We start from the raw sequence: 17731 nt of genomic DNA on the forward strand, positions 1-17731 counted from the left end.
AGAAGGGGCATTGTTTGCATTGTTCGAGTGTTAAGGTTTCACTCTGGCTTTGGGTTTAATGACTCCTGACAGTCTCCCCACCACCAGGCTATGGGGAGCACCTATAGGTTTAGGGGACAAGGGAGACTGGGTGTGGGTCATGCTAGGTAAGTTAAGAGACAGTTAAACCATGTCATTCCACTTCCTGTGCAAGGCTCTTTTCTTTCTTCCTCTTTCTCTCTCTGGCTGTCTCTTTTTTTTTTTTTTTTTTTTTAACATGTTCTTTCTCTTCACAGATCTTTCTTTTGGCTCCCACCAGCAGCACATCAGTGGGATTTCCCTTGAAATTCAGGAATAACTAACTGGCTATTACCCTCTTTCTTCTCTATCTGGCCTATTCTCTTGGCTTTCCCTTTGTGCTCCCATCTCTGTCCACAGCTGGGTTCCTGGCCCTTGGGTTTCTCTTGTAGCAATAGAGACATCACCTGGAAGCTCTCCATGGAAATAAGAGGCAGTCTTGGGTCTGGGTGGGTGGCAGAATGTCTGGAACCCTGACTGGTCCCTTGTCTCAGAGCTGGGAAGTGCCTCAATCCAGGGCATCGATTTCCAGCTTCCAGGAGAAACCAGCACATAAAGGTCAGTGAGCGCTGGGGTCTGGATTTGCCTCACTGCACAGATTCCATGCATTGCTGGTTTTCCTCACCCACCTGCTTTCTCTCCCTCTTATCGGGCTCTGGCACTGATTTAGGAGCTCTCTCTCCTTCTGCCAACTGGCCCTGGTTTGACAGCAAGGCAGAGCAAGTTTGTCATGAAAGAGCCTGGCATCCGAGTACAGGCAGGGTCCAGACCTGAATCATTTCCTCTCCCAGAGCAGGGACAGCAGCTAGTCCAGGCACAGCAGGACCAGAGAGACGAAGGCGAAGATTGAAAAGAAATGGAGGGGCCTGAACTGAGGCTCCTTGGCTCCAATTAGATACATGGCTGTGTGCAACTGCTATACCCACAGGACCTTCTGGTACCTGGAATTCCTGAAAATCAGGCCTTGCTTATCTAGGTGCCAAAACATCGACCAGGGCACCCCATTTTAGACCCCCTATTTTTGAAAATCTTGGCTGAATTTCCAGTCCCTCAGCAGAAGATGGCCTACTGAGGTCTGTGGGGTGGAGAACATCAGGCCTGAATCACTGGAAACTCATCTTGCCCCCTTCCCTAACAGAGTGTTGTGCCTTTAGTCCCTTGATATGGCAGCATGCCTGGGAAAGGGGTTTGGCTCAATGAATGGGGAGTGTGCAGCATGGCCTAGTGGTTAGAGGACTGGACGAGGACTCAGGAGACTTGGTTCTATTTCCAACTCTACCACTGGCCTGCTGGGTGAGTTTGGGCAAAGTCTCATCCTTGCCTAGTGCCTCGGTTTTCCCATCTGTTCAGTGACCTCCTTTATAAAGTGCTTTGAGCTCTCCCGATGAAAAGTGCCAGATAAGAGCTAGGGATGATTATTTTTTCCGAGTGCCTGCAGTGGGTCATTCCAGATCAGTGGCCGAAGGTGGAAAGATGAAGTCTTTGAAGCTGTCATGGGAAACGGTTGATGGCTTTTTTGTGTATCCTTCTTTTGGGGGTTGGTTTATTGCTGTGGCTATTTTTGTGGTGGGGCCCAAAGATCAAAGCCCTGTTCTGCTCGGTGTTGACTGGGAGTCAGAGGGTCTTTCCCTGACTCGGGGAGGCAGTTTGACTTACTGGTTAGAGAACTGACTTCCCACGCTTCAGTTCTCTGCACGACCACAGGCTGGCTGCAGGTCACTCAGCCTTTCTGTGCTGCAGTTCCCCAGGTATAAAGCAGGGATAATAATCCTTTCTTTGCCTTCTGTATTTCGATTGTAAGCTCTTCCAGGCAGGGACTTCATTACATGTACGTACGGCACCTAATCACCTCATAGTTAACCCTTATATCATGCTTTTCAGAGTGATCGCCCAGGAAATAATCACAGGCTGGTGCTGCCTTGGTAGGACTGGTCTTGCCATCCTTACGGCATGCTGGGGCCCTGATATTGGCTGGGAGGCCACTGGTGGTAGAGGTCACTTGGCTGTGGATGCAGCTGTCATACAGAGAAAATACTCTGTGTGGCCACGGGCAAGCCCCTTTGCCACCCTGTGCCTCTGTTTCCCCATCTGTAAAATGGGGATAACGTTACTGACCCTCCCCACATGAAGCATGTTGAGATAGCGAGGTGGCGGGCACTCCCCAACAGTGCTGCCATTAGAGCCAGGGCCCTCGGGCTTGACTTAATCCTGTTGCAGCCTTTGCTATGGTCCAACCCATCCCATGTCTCTCAGGAGAAGCCGTGACCCGCCCCACGCGAGCGCCATGGCGTCGCGCATCGGCCTGCGGATGCAGCTTATGCGGGAGCAAGCACAGCAGGAGGAGCAGAGGGAGCGGCTGCAGCAGCAAGCGGTGATGCATTACATGCAGCAGCAGATGCCGCTGGCCCCCACGCCTGCCATCAACACTCCAGTCCAATTCCAGTCTGCGCCGTCTGTGCCGGGAGAGGTCTTAAAGGTACAGTACAAATTAGTTTGTTTTCTTCTCTCCTTGGGGGGGTGGGGAGGGAGTCTTGGTCGTGTTGAGAGCTCTAATAGTTTTTCCCTGCCTGGGGGGTGTGTGGATTTTTAGGTTCAGTCGTACCTGGAGAACCCCACCACGTATCATCTGCAGAAGTCACGGGACAAGAAGGTCCAGGAGTATATCTCTGAAACCTACGGGAATAAGTTTGCTTCTCACATCAGCCCCGTCCGGCACTCTCCAAAGCCTCCCCCGGCTGCCTCCCCGGGCGTCCGGCCCGGCCATGTCATGTCCTCTTCAGCTGGCAACAGCGCTCCCAACAGCCCCATGGCCATGCTCAACATCAGCTCCAACCCGGAGAGGGAGGTAAGGAAATTGCTTGGCTTTATAGAGCAGCAGGATGGAATAGGGGAGAGGAAGTGAAGGATTTAAAAGCGGCATGTGATCAGGATCTCTCCAGTCCTGGCTTCTCTCAGCAGGAGGCACTATAAGGAGCAGAGCGGAGAGCTGGGATTTCCCAGCAGGAGGCACGGTGGGACATAGGATATAAATATTTAGCTAGATGTAGCGCATTTCATGGACAAGGCAGCTCATAGCATCAAAAATGAAACCATGGAACTGAGGAAACCCTCAGCTGTCTTGTTTTTGCCCAGTGACCCTGCATCTCCAGCCGTGTGCTTTGTCAGAATGCAACTTTCTCTTCCAGATAGACGAGGTCATTGATGACATCATGCGTCTGGATGATGTTTTGGGCTATATTAACCCGGAAATGCACATGCCCAACACCGTGAGTGTCTCTGATTGACTTCTGGCCTGTTATCCTGACTGTGGAGGGAGGGGAGGAGCCTGCATTTGACATGTGCTGGCCAGGGAACTGTTAGAGTATATGTGCTCGAGGGTATGGGGAAACGGAGCTCTTCCAGCAAAGGGTAGCCGCAGGGAGAGGGTGACTGTGCTATCCATACCCTCTGGGCTGGATTGTCCGTGGCTCTCCGCCCCTTCCATTGATGGCCGAGAGCCAGGGTAACCGCTGTACGCTAGTGCGGTCTAGCCTCGGGGCTGTGGGGAGCAGAGTGTAAGCTAGAGCAGCTACTGAGGCTGCTCTAACTCACACTGGGGGGTCAGACAGGCTTTTGGCTGGTCTCAAAATATAGGGAGGCTCACTGGAGGCATGAAGCCACCTTTACCACCTGCCCCCTCAATTCCTGCCCTGAGCGGAGTTCGGCTGGAACAGAGAAGCTGGCAACTGGGGTGTCCCTGCATTGATTGTTGCTACTGACTGTCAAGGCCGTAACCTGGGATTTTGCTGCACGCTCTCTGTATGTCAGCCCAGCACCCGGCAGGCAGTGGGAAATCATGCGTCATGGTGTGTACAAACTGGCTGAGCCTCTTTCCCCCTGCCCAGCCCCTAGAGTTGTAGTGATTATTATTGCCTAGTAAGTCAGCAGCCAGTGCTAGTCTGAGCTGGCTGCAGCCTGACCTAGAGACTGTAAACATCGGTTGGCATTGCTGTGTGTGGGCTGGGGGAGGGGAAAGCAGTGCAATAGCATGACTGACTGCTATGAGACTCCACGAGCCCTTTCCTTAAGGCTTCTGCTTTTAAATGAGCCCCAAAGGGCTGGGAGGGCGTAAGAGATCCGTGACTGTCCCCCATTGTGCAAACTCAGCAGGGTTTGAGGCCTGAACTCCCAGCACAGGCTGCTATCACTTGAACTTTTGGCCTGACTGTGAGGATTGCAGTCTGGTGATTAGAGCAGGGGAATTGGGAGTCTTGGTTTCAGTTCTTGATTCAGCCACTGCACGTCCATGAGCGAGTCCATTTACCTCTCAGTGTTGCCATCTGTAAAATAGGGCTAAGGATATCTAACTCCCAGGGTGCATGGTGAGGCTTTCTTGATTGTGCTTTGAGATTCTGTCACTGGATGGAAGGCACCATAGCAAGGTGAAGATTGATTGATTTTTAACACCCTCCTCCCTTTCCATCACTTAGCGTCCCACCGTGAGAACGTATCATGCGGCAATGAGGCTACTTAGCGCTTTGTCAATGTTTATAGCTGGGATTTTCAGTGGGGCTTAGAGTTAGAGCTAGGAGTTAGAGCCTAGTGCCCAGTGAAAGTCAATTCCTCCCTTAGAAAATCTCAGCTTGATGGATTCAGTGTCCAAGCCATCACTGCCCTGCCCCTCGTGAATTAGGTCAGTAGCCTTGTCCTCATTTTGCACATAGGGAAACCGAGGCACAGAGGGGTGAAGTGACTCACCTAAGGTCCCACAGAGAGTCAGTGGCAGAGCAGGGGAGTAGAAACCAGCAGTTTCCAGCTCCCAGTTGCATGCTCAGCCCCTAGATTGTGGTGCCCTTCATGCCAGGCCTTGTGATTTGGAATCTTACTGGAGATCCAGCCCTGAGCCAGCTTTCTAACTCCCTGATCCCATCTCCCGCTGCTCCTCCTCCTCCTGGATGAGAACCATACTAATCATGTGCTTCCTTGTTTTTCAGCTTCCAATGTCCAGCAGTCACATGAATGTATATAGTGGTGACCCCCAGCTGACGGCCTCCCTGGTGGCTGTCACCAGCAGTTCATGCCCTGCCGACCTCACTCAGAAGAGAGACCTGACAGGTAACGCATGTGAGTTCTGACTGCAGCTTATGTGTGTGTCCGTGTCTGTCAGGTCGGGCCAAATCCTGCATCAATGCTCGTGCCACTGATGGTAGCGAGGGTTACGCGGGGTGCGGGTCAAACAGAATCCTGCCCACTCTGTTTGACGTTACGTACTGAGTGATGCTGGGAGAGGTGGGGAGAAAACACGGCTTTGTAACAAGCGTGGTGTGACCTCTTGGGTCTTTCTTGTAGATGCCGAGAGTCGTGCCTTGGCTAAAGAGCGTCAGAAGAAGGACAATCACAACCTGAGTGAGTGGATGGTTCATTCTAGCTGTATGGCTGGGTCTCCTGCCCTAGTTCCCTTCAGCCCAACCCCCATTCTTTTCCTGGAGGCACCTCTGTCTGTATCGCTGGTTTCCCTTTCACTCTGCCTTCATCCTGCTCATCTGTCTGAACAGCCCATTCCACCTCGCACCTCTTGTGCATGGCATACAGGGATCCCCACAGCATCTCCGAGCAGAGCTCCACCTAACCCAGTATCCTGGCTGACAATGGCCAGTCCCAGATGCTTCAGAGGAAAGTAAAAGAAACCTCATTATTGTGATTATTTTATTTTTATTGCAGTAGTGCCTCAGGTCCCTAGCCATGGACCAAGCCCCCATTGCGCTAGGGGCTGTACATATAGAACAAAGAGACAGTTCTTGCCACAAAGGTCTTACAATCGAAGTAAGATCAGACAGTATCTTCTGGACAGTTATGGGATAACCTGTTCAGAGGGAAGTTTCTTCATGAGCACTGTCAGGCCCTCACCACTAGCTTGCGGCCTGAAATATGAGGGTTTGTATCCCATAGATATTGGTACCATGTCTAATGTAACTCTAATGTTCTCTTTCTCCATCAAAATGTCTCATCCTTTGTTTGTTTGAATAGTGCTAAGCTCTTGGTCTCAATAACTTCCTATGCTAAATAGCATCCTAAGTCTCTCCCACCCCACCTCCAAGCCCCCTTGTCATACCCAGTACCTCCTATGACACCGCATGCTACCTTCAACCACTTCTCTCCCATCCAATATGGCCCTACACTACCCCATCTCTCCCAACAGCTCTTGCAACCCACCCTCCTCTCTAAACTGTCCCTCGCCCACTGAATGTTTCCCCATCTAGACCTTTGCCACCCCACCTCCAACTGCCCTGTGCCTGTGAAGTCGATCACATGTAAACTGCAGTCCTCCAGAATTGAAGGATGCATGTTTGGGTGACGAGGACAGGCCAGCTTCTGAATGGCTCTCCTAGTCCCTCGGTCCAAAGCTGGGTAAGGAGAACAAGGGACGAGAATCTCTCTGGGGAACTTGGTGATTTCCATAATCCAGGTTGGGGACAGTGGGGACTGAGAGTGGTACAGGCTGCAGAGAGTTGAGGCTGGTCCCAAATTCCTAAACGTGGGTCAGTTTCCAACTCTCTCTTTCCCTTCCCTCTCTTTAGTTGAGAGAAGACGAAGGTTTAACATCAACGATCGCATCAAAGAACTTGGAATGCTGATCCCAAAAGCCAATGATCTGTAAGTATCACTGCAAGCGGTACAAGTCGCCTTGTCTTACATATCCCACGTGGATTTGATGGTGCGTGGCAGAGGAATTGTTAAGGATGGTCCAAATGGTGTGGCCCTGGGGGATGAACCTTATTCTGTAGATCAGGAGAAAACTTTCTAATTGCAACTGTTGAGTGTTCGTCCCGGAGAAACAGTGGGAGTCCCGTTGTTTGACCTGTAAAACTTGACTGGACAAGGCACCTGAAAATTTACTGTGGAGATCAAGCCTGCTCTGGCCAGGGATGGACTAGATGTAGATGATTGTCTGCCGTTTCCTAGTAACGGGTTGTTCCAGTGCTGAGCCAGATTCTGTTTCACACATGGAGAATTTTCATTCCTTCATCTGATCTTCCAGCTGGGCAACTGCTTTGATACTGGCCGGTTGGGTGTCAGTGTCTGGTCCCACATCGGATTCCCTAGGAGTCTGGTGCTTGGTGTTTTCAGAGGCTGGGATAATGGCGTGTGTGTATTGACCCAGGCCAGTGCCATTCCCTACATGAGTGTGTCCAGGAGGTAATTCAGGGCATTACATTTGCAGAGAGGCATTTCAGTACAGCAGTGCTCGTTAGAACTTGTCCGGGCCTTGGAGTTGGTTAGAAGGAGCTAACAGCACAGATTGTAATGACTTCTCCCATGTGGTACCCTAGAGATGTTCGCTGGAACAAAGGGACGATCCTGAAGGCCTCGGTTGATTACATCAGGAGGATGCAGAAGGACCTGCAGAGGTCACGGGATCTGGAGAATCACTCTCGGCGTCTGGAAATGACGAATAAGCAGTTATTGATCCGTATCCAGGTGTGTTCCCATCTTCCCCCTGTCCCTCCATTCTAACCCAGCCTGAGGATGTATCCACACTGTAATAAGAGACCCACGACACGGCCGTGGGTCACCTGGGTCAGTTGACTTGGGCTCACGTGGCTAGAGCTGCATGCTAAAAATTGCAGTGTAGCCATGCAGTCTTAGGCTCTGAAACCCTGTGCAGGAAAGGGCATTGGAGGGCAGGCTCCAGCCTGACCTACACTGCTATCTTTAGCTCCGCGAGTCTGATGCCGTTGACCCGGACTCTGAGACTAGGTGCCACAGGTTTTGGGTTTTTTTCTTGGTGTAGATGTACCTTAAAACACCTTCAGGGGCTCAAATCTTGTTCCTGCCCCTTCACAGGGAGTCTGGGCAAGATTCTGTTCTCCCTTAAGGCTGTGAAATTAGAGCATCTTCATTGACCTAGATGGAGTCCGTCCAGACTCTCACTGGCATCACCTGAGATTCATTTCTGCCCCTTTGAGATGCTCCATGCACACACTGGGCCAAAACTAGTGAAGTCTCTGGCTAGGTTCCCATTGACTTCAGTGGGCTTTGCATCAGGCCCCTAGCAATGCTGTTTGCACAGCTTACTTATTGCAGACATGCAGGTCCTTTAGGGGCCTGCTCCTGCCTACCCTCTTCCTCACCTGGGCCATTTCCATTGACTTGTGAGTGCTGCTTTGCAGATCAGGCCCTCCGCTTGCAGCTGACCGGTTCCCACCAGTGGCAGGGACGAGCTAGTTTGGGAGTGCTTCCATTCAAAACAAGGAACACTTGCAACTCTTGGCGTTCGCGTGGGAGCCAGGCTTGCTGTGTTTGTAGCTGTCCCTGCCGTGGGGAGGCCTGTGCTTCCCAGGCTGTGGCACTTGGGCTAACACTTTCAAACCTATTTGCTAATGGCAGGCTCCAAATCCATCTCTGGGCACCTAAAGAGAGGTTTTTAGGAGCCTCAGTGTGGATTTAGGAGGCTCACTAGGCCGCCAGGTTTGGAAAGATTGACCTAGGGTTTATGGTACCTGGTGCTACCTGGATAGGGATGCTGACGCCAGCTTTAGCCAGGTTTCAGAGGAACAGCCGTGTTAGTCTGTATTCGCAAAAAGAAAAGGAGTACTTGTGGCACCTTAGAGACTAACCAATTTATTTGAGCATGAGCTTTCGTGAGCTACAGCTCACTTCATCAGATGTTTACCGTGGAAACTGCAGCAGACTTTATATACACACAGAAATCATGATTTCTGTGTGTATATAAAGTCTGCTGCAGTTTCCACGGTAAACATCTGATGAAGTGAGCTGTAGCTCACGAAAGCTCATGCTCAAATAAATTGGTTAGTCTCTAAGGTGCCACAAGTACTCCTTTTCTTTCAGCTTTAGCCAGGGATTTCATGTAGGTTAGCGAGCAGCCTGCTTGCACTAAAGCACTGAGCCTGCAATGTCCGCCTCACCTTATCCTTGGGTTGCTGATCACTGGAATTCAGCCTACGAAATAGAAAACCTGGCAGGGACTGGGGACTTTATGGATTAAAGTTTGAATTGCTGTTTTCTTCTTTGCCTCTTCCTCCTTCTTTATTTCCCTGGGTATCCCCTGTCTTTGTGTAGTTTGCTATCTTTCTCTTCCGCTGTCTCTCTTGGAATCTCTTCACCCCTCTCCCAAGGCCCCTGTCTGTCTGCCTGCCTTTTCCATCTGGCCTTGTCACCAGTTCAGTCCCCTGAGAAGGATGTTCGAAAGGGGTGGAGCTGCTCGAGGATTTGAAATGAACCATGCTTAGTGGCCATGGGGAGAGGTGGGAGTAACCACAAAAATGCTGTTAGGGCTTCTGGGAGCCGTGGTTCTTATTTGCCTTCTTGGAGTGGGTGGCGGCCAGGGCCAAAGTGGTCAAAAGTGCCTGACTTAAGACATCTGAAACGGTCCTGATTTTCAGAGGGGCAGGTGCTCAGCCCTGTCTGAAAATCAGGCCCCTTGAAGGCATCTCAAGTTGGGGGCCCAAAATCACCAGTCGCTTTGGACAGTCTTGGCCTGTAGCGTCTGCACTTTGTCAACCCTCTGGTCCTTAACATGACCCTGGTGCCTTTCACCCATTGTTTCTGGCTGCTGGATTGTGTCAGTTCAGCTTTCAGGCTAGGGGAGGGTTCCCCACAGAGCAGTTAGTGGGGCGAGACCATCTTGGCTCCCTCCTGCTCCCTGTTATGGTGGTGTTGGTGCCCCTCATAAGGACTCCTGGTTTGTGTGCTCTGTCCTACAGGAGTTGGAGATGCAGGCGCGCCTCCATGGGCTGCCTGCCGCCTCGCCCTCCGGCGTGAACATGGCAGAACTAGTTCAGCAGGTCGTGAAGCAAGAAGCGACTGGAGAGGACGGGTCGATAGAGCCTCAGCAGCCCCAGCTACCTCCAGACCAGGAGACGCAGCAGCAGCTGCCGTTGCTACCTCCGTCTCCCTACCAGCTGGACTTTACCCACGGCCTGAGCTTTGACGATGGCTCCAGAGGGTTCCGCGACCAGCTGGACCCCAGCCACAATGTCTCTTTCCCCTCTTTATCCAAGAAGGAGCTGGACTTGATGCTGATGGAGGACACCATGTTACCTCTGGCTTCTGACCCCTTGTTCTCCGCCATGTCCCCTGAGGCCTCCAAGGCCAGCAGTCGCAGGAGCAGCTTCAGCATGGAGGATGCTGACATGCTGTGACAACGAGCCGTTCGCAGCCTGGGGGAAAGGACGAGGAGTGAGGCTTGTCTGTGAAGACACACATCCCCCCCACCCACTCACGAGGACCCCAACCCACACTTGAGCCTACGTAGAAATACATTTCTCTATGCAAGCGTTGTCACAGTCACTGGGAAAGTCAGACCCTTGTTGCTACAACTTGATCTGCAAACTTTCTTGCTTTGCCATGAACTGAGCGGAGCTCCCTGGCTTGGAATGACCCTAGATTTACAGCCCAGCTGCCTTGCCTTTCAGCTAAGCTTCCCACAAGCCGCACGCAGTGCAGGAGTGGAGGCTGGAAGCCAGGCCATCAGGTATGAGAAGGAGCCTTCAAGTCCCAGCGGAGGCTAACAGGGGGCTTGTCGCTCAGAGCGCCTTGCTGCAAATGTGCATCCAGCCAAGCTTCACCACGTGACCCACGTTCCCTTAAAGTCTTCCCCAGCCCTGGCGCTATTGCTCTGAAGACGTCGGCAGAGGCTGCCTTGTACCATGTTCCCGCATTAGGCTTCCCCTTCCCTTTTCGGGCAGGGATGTGCAGCTTTCCCAAGGGAGGGTGTGGTGTCCCTAGTCGTCATGGAGTAGGGGAGGTGTGTTTCTCAAGGCTCACTGGGTAAGAAGGCTGCAGGGGGGAAGAGGAGGAGGAGGAGGAGGGCAATCTGAACAAATTATTTAGTGATACCAGAGGGACACTTTCAAAGCTGGGAGCAGGAGTGGGATGCAACAGCCTCATTTATTTGTCACCGGGGTTTGTAAAGGCACCGGCTTTGAGAGTGGACCTACTGAGTCCCACTCAACTTCCGCCCCGTGAGAGATGGGACCGAGCCTCCAACTTCAGAAGTGGGTTCCTAACCCTCAAAAGCGTGGAGGGGGTTGGGATGCCGTTTTGGGCCCATCTCTGCTTCCTCTCACTCTGTTCAGATGAATCCCAAAACTTCCAAGTGATATTCAGTCAAAACCATCAGTGTGCAACTAAACCCACACTGGTGTTTCCAGACACCAGCTTCTGGCTTTGCACCCTCACTTTATGGTGCTGGCCATTTTGCACTATTAAACACTTGGGCGGCTTTTTCAAATGCACCTGAGGGTGACCAGAGAGCGAGTGTGAAAAATTGGGGTGGGGGGTAATGGGCGCCTGTATAAGACAGAGCCCCGAATATCAGGACTGTCCCTATAAAATCAGGACATCTGGTCAACCTCGCCGGAGCGAGCCTCCCAGCCGAGGCAGACGTGCTAGCTGGGCTCACACTAGCAGGAGCTAAGAACAGTAGTGTGCTGGTTGCATCGCGACCCAGGGGTTGAGACGAGCTTGTACTCATTGCTGCTTTACCGTGCCATTTACACTGGTTTTTAGTGCACTAGCTGGAGCAGAGCGAGCACATGTTCGCCTGCCCAGGCTGGCAGGCGCACTCCCATCTGCACCCTAGACGTGCCCTGAGTGACTTGTGACTACCGAGTATCGCGTTGGGCTAAATCTGAACCTGAGACGTGGAGGCATGTGTGTGGGGGAACCTCCACTATGAACCACACCTGGAAAGGGGGTTTGAATGCGCCTCTGTACACTGAAACCTCCAAATTGGGACCCTCACACCCAGCATCCCCAGTGCCTGAACCTAGCAAATCAAGCTCATGGAAGGCACCCTAAATAACTGATTGTTATCGTCAGGGTGAGCTTAGAGCCCGTCTTCCGTTAAAACACTCAGTGGGCCAAATCCTGGCAGGCTTTGAGTGCCCTCTGCTCCCAGTGAAATAAGTGAAAGACCTGACTGAGTTGTTTTCTTTCTCAGTCTTTACTCAGGCAAGCCACCCATTGGGGCCAGTGGGAGGCTTTGCCTGAGTTAAGGGGCCTCTGGGTTTGGCTCAGCGTGTTCAGTGTCATCACGAACGCGTGGAAGATGGCCACACGAGGTCAAGTGATCTGGATCCAAACGCTTTCTGCTGAAACATCCATGGGAGGGAATTTTTCTGCCCTTTAAAGAGCACAAACCCAGCCATGGATAGAAGCTGGGAAAAGTTATGTGGGGTGTGGGGGGAGGGATGGAGGGGGAATCTGAGTTCACGGCTCAGTGAGCTTGGCTCTGAAGAGGAGGAGAACAAGGTCTCTGTTCTACAGGGTTCTCCGGCAGCACTGAGGAGCTCAGTGATATGGGGAAACTGGTGTTCTAAATCTCTCGTGTAGGTGCTCCTCCAACCCATGCCACCCTGTCTTGAGGTTGATCCCAGAACCAATATCCATTTGACGAGGAACTGCCAGGGAACATTAAAAACAACTTCTTCCCTCCAACAAGTCCCTCTTCGACTTCCTGTGTCTTCATATTCAGGTTGGAATCTCTCTTGCTAGGCGTGGTGTCCTAGAAACCACGGAAATTAACCCTGCTGAGCTCAAAAGGAAACAGTGAGGAATTATACTGTTTCGGCAAAGGGCTGTTCTGTGTCCTCATTGTGGCTCCGTCTTCCCCCTCGCCCCCAGTTGCTTCCATGTCTGCTTCCAAGTTTCTGTCAACGCAAGCCATGTTCTCGCTGATTGGAAGAGGATATTTCCATCCCTGACCAAAACAAGGTTTGGTCCATTAAGAATGGAATCGAGAACTCCTTCAAAATGACCAGCACTGGCTCCTGACCCCATTCGTGTCATCATAATTCGGAGCTGGGGCTTTTCAGACAGAAGGCAAATCGGTCTTTATACCGTGTCTTTTGGATCCTTAATATAAACCTGTATCTGGGCCCACGCGTAGAGACTGGGTAACAGGGCAGCCACCCTGGTGTGAAGCAGGAGGATGATTGTACATTGGTAACGATTGCCAGAATCTTAGCCAGGGCTCTTTGGCTTCTAAGAGTCCATCCCTCCCCTCCACCCCCCGAAGAGTTTCTTTGCACAGCTTTGTAGCTGAATTGTTTTCTGCTTTCTCAGTGCTGTTGATGTCGGCACAGCCGCAAGGGGAATTGGGGTGGGGAAGAGGAGGAGGTGGGGCGGGGAAGATCACTTCTATTTAAAAGAATAGACAACAGTATTCTACAGTAAGAGCCTAAGGGGCATGTGGGGAAGATGGGGAAATCTTTAATAATGATTAGGGTTGTCAAGCGATTAAAAAATTTAACCGCATAATTATGCAATTAATTGCACTGTTAAACAATAACAGAATACCATTTCTTTAAATATTTGTGGATGTTTTCAACATTTTCAAATATATTGATTTGGATTACCACACAGAATACAAAGTGTACAGTGCTCACTTGATATTTATTTTTGATTACAGATGTTTGCACTGTAAAAAACAAATAGTATTTTTCAGTTCACCTAATACAAGTACTGTAGTGCAATCTCTTTAGCATGAAAGTTGAACTTACAAATATATAATTATGCACAAAAAATACCCTGCATTCAAAAATAAAACAATGTGAAACTTTAGTTTAGAGCAGAGGTGGGCAAACTATGGCCCGCGGGCCACAACCGGCCCGCAGGACCCTCCTACCCAGCCCCTGAGATCCTGGCCCGGGAGGCTGGCCCCCAACCCCTCCCCTGCTGTTCCCCCTCACCCGCAGCCTAAGCTCACTGCGCTGCCGGTGCAATGCTCAGGGCGGTGGGACTGCGAGGTCTTTCCGGGTAGCGCAGCTGCAGAGCTGCGGGCTGACCTGGTGCTTTGTGCTGCACTGTGGCGTGGCTGGCTCCAGTCGGGTGGTGCAGCTGCTTGTCCTGGTGCTCTGGGTGGTGCGGCTGTAGCCCTGCCAGCCATCGGCGCTCCAGGCAGCGTGGTCGGGGGCAGGGAGCAGAGGGGGTTGGATAAAGGGCAGGGGAGGTCGGGGCGGTCAGAGGGTGGGGAACATTGGGGTTGAACGGGGGCAGGAGTCCCGGGGGGTCAGTCAGGAATGAGAGGAGGGGTTGGATGGGGCTGTGGAGGGCAGTCAGGGGACAGGGAGGGGTGGATGGGACCAAGGGTCCTGGAGTGGGGCCATCAGGGAACGGGGGGGTTGGATAGGGGGCAGGGGCTGGGCCACACCTGGCTGTTTGGGGAGGCACAGTCTCCCCTAATTGGCCGTCCATACAATTTCGGAAACCCTATGTGGCCCTCAGGCCAAAAAGTTTGCCGCCCCTGGTTTAGAGCCTACAAGTCCAATCAGTCCTATTTCTTGTTCAGCCAGTGGCTCAGACAAACAAGTTTGTTTACATTTGCAGAAGATAATGCTGCCTGCTTCTTGTTTACAATGTCACCTGAAAGTGAGAACACGCATTTGCATGGCACTGTTGTAGCCGGCGTCGCAAGATATTTACATGCCAGATGTGCTAAAGATTCACATGTCCCTTGATGCTTCAGCCACTGTTCCGGAGGACATGCGTCCATGCTGATGACGGGTTCTGCTTGATAACGATCCAAAGCAGTGCGGACCGACACATGTTCATTTTCATCATCTGAGTCAGATGCCACTAGCAGAAGGTTGATTTTCTTTTTTGGTGTTTTGGATTCTGTAGTTTCCGCATCGGAGTGTTGCTCTTTTAAGACTTCTGAAAACATGCTCCACACCTCCATCCTTCTGATTTTAGAAGGCACTTCAGATTCTTTAATCTAGGATCAAGTGCTAGCTATCTTTAGAAATTTTACATTGGTATCTTCTTTGCATTTTGTCAAATTTGCAATGAAAGTGTTGTGGGCAGCAATATCTCCCATACATGTTAACAAACTTGTTTCGCTTAGCGATTGGCTGAACGAGAAGTAGGACTGAGTGGACTTGTAGGCTCTAAAGTTTTACACTGTTGTTTTTGAGTGCAGTTATGTAATCAAAAAAACTACATTTGAAAGTTGCACTTCCGCGATAGAGATTGCACTACAGTATTTGTATGAGATGAATTGAAAAATACTATTTCTTTTATCATTCTTACAGTGCAAATATTTGTAATACAAATAATATAAAATGATCGCTGTACATTTTACATTTTGCATTGTAATGGAAATCGATATATTTGAAAATGTAGAAAAACATCCAAAAATATTTAATACATTTCAATTAGTATTGTTTAACAGTGCGATTAATTTTTTTGAGTTAATTGCATGAGTTAATGGCAATTAATTGACAGCTCTAGTAATGATACCACATTATACCCCAGTAACTGCCCTAAGTGTTGCAGGAAGGCTACAGCAAATGGTAGTGTTTGGGGCCGTTACTGGAGAATGATGTAATATCTTTCTTTTATTAGTAATGTCTGGATCCCAATCCTCAAAGTTCAGGAGTGCTGAGATCCAGGCTGTATAGATCAGGCCCCATCTCCAGCCCTGATTCTGCACTGAGAGCTGCACAGGTGGGACCCCTGTGCGCACGCACGCACAGCCCCCTTGACTTCAAACCCTGGGGACTGGTGCTGGGCCAGGACCTAAAATCACAAGGGAAAACTCAACCTGCCAACTCCCTGAGAAGGAAAGAGCTCGTGAATTGGATCATAGGGTGCTGAGTGTGGGCGTGACCATAGGGTACAGCTCTGGGGCAAGCGCGAGTCTGTGATGGGAGTGAGATGATCTCCAGGGTGTAGGCAGCTCCCCAGCTGACAATGAGAAGTGCCAGTAGGAAGTGACATTTGCATGTGATGGTAAAGAAAGCGAGTGAGAGAAAGTGGGGGAGAGAGGGCAGCACCTCTTTCCCCTTTTGAGATGGGCGATCCCCAGCCCCTGGCAGTCAGGAGAGTCAGTGAAGAACAGGGGAAAGGGATGTCCCTAGCCTATGTTCCCTTTCCCGTATATTTGGTAGCAGGAGAGGGAACGACTAAGCACTGCCCCGAGATAGCCGTCCAGCAAGGGGAGCTCTTGCAAATGTCAGTGGCATAAATGCAGGGTCTCGGGGGGAGGTGAGCGGCCAGGATTTTCTGTGGCTCTTTCAGTGAGTGGGGGCTGCAGGACGAGCGATGGGAGTGTCCGTTTTGCCATGTTAAACCAAGGCAAGGGCTGCCTCCAAGTAACCATTATTATGTGCCTATGAACAGGAATAGTCCTTCAGAGCAGGGCCCCTGGAGCCCTATAGACTTGTGTTAAGTGCCTGTGGATATTCATCCGCCAATACAGCCATTATAGACTCCGTTACGCAACACAAGTGTCTGTGTGGACGCACTGTGTCCCTGTACACATTTGAACAGTCACCCGGAGAGTCTTGGGGACTTCTGCTAAGTGCCTGCAGGCAGGCAGCATGCATCCTCTGCAGCAGACCTTGTAGAACCTTATAGATCCTTGTTAAGTGCCTATGGATACATGGCTTGTCTGCAGAGCCTCACACATGTAGACCTGCAGGATGTAGGCTAAAAATCCAGCAGATACTGGAATTGGTGCATGGTCCGAGCCAGTCTAGGAAGAGCTGGTGACGTTCTTGCCAGTGAGCTAGGGTAAGGTTCCAGGAAAGGCAGGTGGGAAGCTGTGCCCAGTGGGATGAGAGTCAGATTCTTGGAAGACCTGGTGGAGCCATAGCCAGTGGGCTGAGAGGAACGTACCTAGACATGCCTAGTGTGCTTTGTTGCTCAGACGTTCTCATAAGAAGAGTCCCTTAGAGGAAAATAAAACTGCCTGGTTTGAATCCAAAGCTCTTTCTGAACCCACAGCAGGTTGATTCTGTTATAACTGTGCACTATTCGCGGCATGCTTCAGCAAACACAGGATGCAGTATATCGTGTGCATTATGCCGTGCGCTTGAGTGGCTTCAGGACACGGTATGTACTAGGGATGGGCACATATGTAACCTTCACTTAAGATGTCAGCTTGAATCACTTGGCTTTTTTGTTCTTGAGGTCTAAAACCGTGGCATGCCTTTACGCTTCCTGTCTGTTGGTGGGTGGGACAGGAAGTGATGTCATCTAGTGGAAAGATTTTCCTGGTCTGTTGCAGCATCTGCAATCTGACCAAAACCAAGATTTGTGTGGGAAGATCTGACATCATAAGATTTCTGATAGGATGCGGGCCCAACCATCTCAGAAAAGCATGTGAATTTGGGAGGGCAAAGCTTGGAAGCCATGTTTTGCAAAAGAGACTAGTGACTTTGGGTGCTGTATTTTCAGACAGTGCTGAGCACCCCACCCTCTGAAAATCAGGCCCCTTTAAGATGCCTTGAGTTGGGTACCCAGAATCACTGGTCACTTTGGAACATCTTAGCCAGACATTTCTTGAAGTGCTCCTCCTCAATAGTATATACCGTAGTGCGGCATGCTTCATGGACTGTGAGTTGTGGTGTGTGCTGTATGCAGAATGGGGTCAATGTCTGTCAGATACAGTATATACTGCGCTCGGCTCATGGCTATGGGATGCAGAACATGCCTCAGCATTATCCCCTGCTCCAGCCAGCGTGAGAAGTGGGGTGCTCCCCATGCCATGAGAGAACAGTCGTGGATTTTTTTTATCTTTTGTGTTTTGTTTTTTAATGCACTGTGCTCTGATTCAAAAATTTTACTACTGTTTTATAAATAAATGTACAAAAGAATGAACTGGAATGGGAAAAAATCATTAAAATATATTTATTTACAGCGTATCCGTGTGTAGGGGTTTATTTGT

General features: G+C 50.6%; 1 protein-coding gene across 3 annotated transcripts in view; it reads left to right on the top strand.

Moving 5' to 3' along the window:
- TFEB (transcription factor EB) overlaps positions 1 to 14000 on the top strand; it is a 50216-nt gene extending 36216 nt beyond the window's left edge. Inside the window, exons 2-10 of one of the 3 annotated variants that reach the window (XM_073320468.2) lie at positions 418 to 615; positions 2311 to 2533; positions 2648 to 2902; positions 3243 to 3323; positions 5031 to 5160; positions 5386 to 5442; positions 6615 to 6690; positions 7368 to 7515; positions 9762 to 14000. In XM_073320468.2, the coding sequence (XP_073176569.1) occupies positions 2342 to 2533; positions 2648 to 2902; positions 3243 to 3323; positions 5031 to 5160; positions 5386 to 5442; positions 6615 to 6690; positions 7368 to 7515; positions 9762 to 10199 (1377 nt within the window). In that variant the 5' untranslated portion in view covers positions 418 to 615; positions 2311 to 2341 and the 3' untranslated portion in view covers positions 10200 to 14000. The remainder of the gene's footprint in view (positions 1 to 417; positions 616 to 2310; positions 2534 to 2647; positions 2903 to 3242; positions 3324 to 5030; positions 5161 to 5385; positions 5443 to 6614; positions 6691 to 7367; positions 7516 to 9761) is intronic. The other 2 variants (XM_073320467.2, XM_073320469.2) reach the window with 2 other exon arrangements.
- The last annotated feature ends 3731 nt before the right edge of the window (positions 14001 to 17731 follow it).

The sequence above is a fragment of the Lepidochelys kempii genome, chromosome 21 (genome assembly GCF_965140285.1).
Source record: "Lepidochelys kempii isolate rLepKem1 chromosome 21, rLepKem1.hap1, whole genome shotgun sequence".
NCBI lineage: Eukaryota > Metazoa > Chordata > Testudines > Cheloniidae > Lepidochelys > Lepidochelys kempii.